Source organism: Diachasmimorpha longicaudata, chromosome 13, assembly GCF_034640455.1.
Source record: "Diachasmimorpha longicaudata isolate KC_UGA_2023 chromosome 13, iyDiaLong2, whole genome shotgun sequence".
NCBI lineage: Eukaryota > Metazoa > Arthropoda > Insecta > Hymenoptera > Braconidae > Diachasmimorpha > Diachasmimorpha longicaudata.
Window position 1 is genome coordinate 1504943 of NC_087237.1, and position 4896 is coordinate 1509838.

At 43.1% G+C, this 4896-nt stretch overlaps 1 protein-coding gene across 1 annotated transcript; it reads right to left on the reverse strand.

Annotated features, from left to right (window-relative positions):
• Window positions 1-507: 507 nt before the first annotated feature.
• Window positions 508-2745, reverse strand: LOC135168505 (uncharacterized). Its single transcript, XM_064132760.1, has 6 exons — window positions 2623-2745; window positions 1461-1765; window positions 1265-1392; window positions 1149-1202; window positions 992-1063; window positions 508-907 (listed from the first exon to the last, which is right to left on the reverse strand). Exons 1-5 carry the CDS (start codon window positions 2623-2625, stop codon window positions 1038-1040), a joined length of 516 nt encoding a protein of 171 aa, XP_063988830.1. The 5' UTR covers window positions 2626-2745; the 3' UTR covers window positions 508-907; window positions 992-1037.
• Between the last annotated feature and the right edge of the window lie 2151 nt (window positions 2746-4896).

A 4896-nucleotide genomic window follows, 5' to 3' on the forward strand; every position in this document is an offset into this window, starting at 1 on the left:
GAGTTAAAGTTTATAGGGCACGAGGTGAAATGATACCTGGGTTCAAAGCGCCAAATAATAATTTAGTTGACTGTGACTCCAATATTAGTAACATACCAGACAAATTTTGAAGAACGTACCCTACCTCACGTCAATTAAAACGGAAGTTCAAACATATTTACCAACCTGTTTAAACTTTGGTGGTAAATCCTACAAATTAATTGGAGCTATTGAATTTGTTCCGGGGCAGTATCGACCACTAATTTTAAGAAATAACAAACTTACCAATTTATGGGAATTAAATGATGGCATTTCCAGTTCGTCGCAAATTTGAAAATTGAAGAAAGTAGGAATAAAAACAACAAGTTTCATTCACTTGCTTTTTTATATTCGATGTGAATTAAACCAATGACTCAATGAACCATTTCTCTAGTAAAATGATAAGTTATTTTATTGCAATAATCCTTTTTTCCTCAACTCAATCCTGAAAACTTTCAAATTTCTCATTCCCGGAGCATTAACAAAACGTTGAATTACAAAATATAATGTAATTCGCGAAGTTATTCGTTAAAAAATATTTGTTCCTCACAAACTATTAACACGTGTTTACTAGAATGCATTACATTCCATTCTTGATACTTAGGGTATTTAAAAAATGAATTCTGGCCTAATGATGTGACTACACACGAAAAAAATGTTACTACACTCCTCGGGGCGTCAATCTGCTTCGAATATGCAGTCAAATTGGGGGGGCTCCGTTTGTACTTTTACAAATGTACAAATGATGAACAGTAGAGAGAATTTCCAAACGTTGAGAGCACCGGTGTGCAGGGATCCAACTGTCGACACAAAAAGGTAAGATGTACATGTGGCGCTGGGTCCACATGTACAGCCACATTTTTAGATAGGCAATGAAACAACCGTATGTCTGCCAACAGTTAATTTAATGGAACGTGTTATTAATTAGTGCTGTAAGAACTGCCAATTGTAATTAAACTGTTCTAATATTTACCGAGGATAAGTCGCCTTTTCTTCTCACAAGATGAATAGTGAGGATGTCAGCATTCCATGGATCCGGAAGTACCTATGACCAGTTGATTAGTTATCTTCAAATCTCTATAAGATCTATATGATTATTTTTGTAATATGTGACACTTTTAACTACTTACCGTCGCGACTCGATTGATGATGACGTCGGATTCGGCTTTTATTGTAGAGATCACCTGTGGTAACACAAAAATTAACGCACCCCTATTTTTAGTAAATATAGACTCTTGTAACATACAGTTATCCTCAGAGCCGCAATTTTTTATGCAGTTAGCAAAATGATCCAGCTCTATTGGAATACTGGTAGGAGGCATAGCACGACGAACTTTCATTCGTATCGCATTATATGTTTGGAAGTGATGGAATCTAAAAAGAAAAATTGTGGAGTTTCCCTGCCTTTGTAATAAAGAATATACATCGTATGATGTAATTACCTCTCAGCCAAATGGTGCGTTACACTTTGTAATGTCCCCCCGGCACGAATAGCCTCATTCATTTCTATTAGGAATTCGTTGCGCTGCATAGCCTCAACATCTGCAGCATGGCGGTGTGTCTTTCCATTTTCAATGACAGTACCATCCGGCAATTCCCAAATGGCAACTTCGTTACGTCGATAAGCACAGCGGAAACATGTTCTACCCGCAAATGTCACGGTTTTATCGATATAGTGTTTAAATTGACGATATATATAATTCCATATCTCTGGTCTCTGTCCTGGGATTCTGGTGACTTTATTCGCCTATAAGTGAAGAAAATATTGTCTCGGCCAATGACATTGAAATGTTGAGTGTATAACATGGCTTGCATTGAGGATGCACTACTTACACATGTACGATAAGGTTTATTTTGTCTCAATGTGTACTTCGTTACACGCACGAAGTTTTGTAATAGAAAATCCGAAACCATTCTATAAGAGTGGCTGTGGAACTTCTATTGGCTTCTGTATGCGTTTCTTTTACCGTTTCTATTGACATGTTGGTTTACCAATATTGTATAGAAAAATTGAACTAGTAAAAAAGCCAATATTTCATTTCTATAGCAAACTTTGCCGACTCAAGCTTGTAAAGATTTTATAATTTTTTCTTTATTTTCTTCTCTTCAAAAAAGTCGAATGAAAATAGAACTTATAAAATTGGAGCCGAAAAAGTTGGAAAGACAACAAACTAATTTATACTTTTTTCACGGGATTTCAAATCGAAAACGACCGAAGAAACGGCAGAAAACGTATCGAAAATTCAAGAAAAGTTTTATACAGACTTTATAGAAATACCTATAGAATTCTTTAGCGTTTGATATCGCAAAATTTCTGGCGCCTAAGGAGCGATACGAGCATAAATTTCACGCTTTATAAGTATGGTAAAACTACACATCAAAATGTAAACCAGGAGCTAAAATTTGATTCAATCGCGAGTTTCGGCGAATAAATTGCCTGCAAAAACGTTGAGAAATATTCCTTGAGCTAGCGATTGATGCAAGCCAAGATTTCTTCTCCGAAAACATTCGTAGATGTATTAGTTAATTTTATGCGGAATGTTTCATATTACAGGTAATTTGGCAAATCATAAAAGTAAAAAATTCAAGTGTCGACGTACTCACCATTTCCAATTTAATCCAATATCACAATATTAACGTAAATATCGAGCGAACAAAACAAGAGAAACGTAAATATCACAGAACTAATGAGTTTTATATTTGATTTGTTTTTTAGCTTTATCAGTTGTTAGCACAGGTCAAAACTTATAAGTGTGCGAGAGAAGCGGCGCGATGAGCGCTCTGGTATCCATATAATGGAAGGGGGGGCGAGTGTCCGAAAAGGAGGGAGAACAGCATCCACAACGACGCTGTAGGCGAAATACACTCAATGCGGTAGTATGAAAACAACCTTGCCAGGTTATGGTTTTCGGAAACCTCGCATGGCCTATTAATCTACTCTACTTACATGATAACAAACACTTCGGCCATTACCGACTGCCAAGGGGGGGTTTGGAAAAATCCATACTGTCGGCCGGTTCAGATGGCCGAAGGACACTTTGCAACCATGACGGCGCCAGGTCACAAGTGACAGACGCAGGCATGGCTCCCGCGGGGAACCTCGGGGCGGTGGTCCTTGGTGTCAGCCTGACACCCAGAATGTGAAAAGTGGATAAGGGTATTTGGGGTTAAAAGAAATAGAATAGAAGAAGAGGAAGAAAAGAGAAGAGAAGAGGTGAAGCTAATTCCCATTCAAATCTCCAACCGGGACAGGGTTACCCGGAGAAGGTTACCGGGTTCCTGCCCCACGACTCTCGTCTCCGACAACGAGAGCTGGTTGGTCTCATTCAGTCATTCACTCATCGTCGCCGCCGCTTCTCATTTCCGCGTACGCTTCCGGCGAGCCTAATCTCGGGTGGGCGGATGTCCAACACCGGTTTAACGCGTCGGCGTGTCCTTCGCGCCCGATCCCACCTGTACTCCATCAGCGGCGCTCTCTTCTGCGAATTGCATGACAGGACTATTGCCTCTGTCTTGCTCTTCGAGAGTTCGAGCTTCGCTGATGCGCACCACGACGCGATGTGTTCGACGACGTCTCGGCCTATCCTTTCTATTTCCTTACGCGAGTCGGCCGATATGACCACGATAAGGTCGTCCGCGTAGGCGACTTAGATTGCGCCAAAATTCTGCTCGATGCTCTTGAGGAGGGCATCGAACATGAGATTCCAGCAAGCGGGGCCGAGGACTGATCCTTGCGGACAGCCCCGGGTGGCCGGCTTGGAAACCTCTTGGTCGCTCCAGGCGATCTTGAGAGTCCGATTGTCGAAGTAGCTCCGGAGCACTTCAAAGACATTCTTCGGGCAGTCTCGATCCGCCAAAGACTGGAGGACTAGGGGCCACCACACGTTGTCAAAGGCTCCTGAGATATCGAATAGGAGTCCAATGACGTACCTCTTGTCGTTACCGCGCTCGACTAATTTACGCAACTCTACTATCGCGTCTTCCGTGGATCGTCCAGGCAGAAAGCCATATTGACGTCCTGATATTTTGTCCTCGGTAAAGACTTTCGCCGTAAGGATCCCGTGAAGGACCTTTTCGAAAAATTTCCCGACAACCGACAAGAGGCAAATGGAACGGTAGGATTTGGGGTCGGACACATCCTTGTGAATTCCTTTGAGGAGAGCACGAAGTGTGCCGACTTTCCAAACGGTGGGGAAAACGCCGTGCTTAAGGCAGGCGTTGAAGAGTCGCGTGAAGATGTGAGGCATCCTCATGACCGCGACTTTCAGGACCCTAACTTCAACTAAATCGTATCCTGGGGCTTTGTCATTCTTGAGGGTCTTGACGAGACCCTTAAGTTGGTCGTCGGTCAAGTCTCGTGCGTCCTCTGTCTGGACCGTTAGGTTCCTCGCGCGTTCGCGGATGTCAGTCTGTTCGGGTGTGTCTTCGTTGGGGTCATCGTCAGGTACGTGTGTGTCCAACAGTACCTCAGCAGTCTGACGCATCGTAAGTGTCGTGCCATTCGCGGTTCTAAGTGTGCTGAGTACTGTGCCTACACGCAATTTATCAGCCGCGTATTTGTAGTGAAAGCCCCAGGGATTCGCGTTGCTTTCCGTCGTGATATATCCGCGCCAGCTATTTTCCTTAGATGTCCTAAGTAGCCTGGTATACGATCGCAGGACTACACGATACCTACTCTGTTTAATTTTTCGCGCGTCAGGGTTAGTCTCCCTTCGGTAGCCGTTTCGGAGACGACTGACCAGTTTGCGTTTGCTGGTCAGCTCCTCGCTCCACCACGGATTCGCGCGACGGTAATGTCTGTGGCGCGGCATCGAATCTTGGCATGCTTTGGTGAGTACGTCACCCAGTACTTCTGCCATTCTCTCAACATCCGCTGTA

What these genes read in the sequence shown, in the direction of transcription:
- LOC135168505 (XM_064132760.1), bottom strand. An exon ending in TTGCGGCTCTGAGGATAACT is followed by an intron (nt 1,203 to 1,264) that starts GTATGTTACAAG and finishes GTGTTACCACAG; the next exon opens with GTGATCTCTACAATAAAAGC. An exon ending in TCATCAATCGAGTCGCGACG is followed by an intron (nt 1,064 to 1,148) that starts GTAAGTAGTTAA and finishes AACTGGTCATAG; the next exon opens with GTACTTCCGGATCCATGGAA.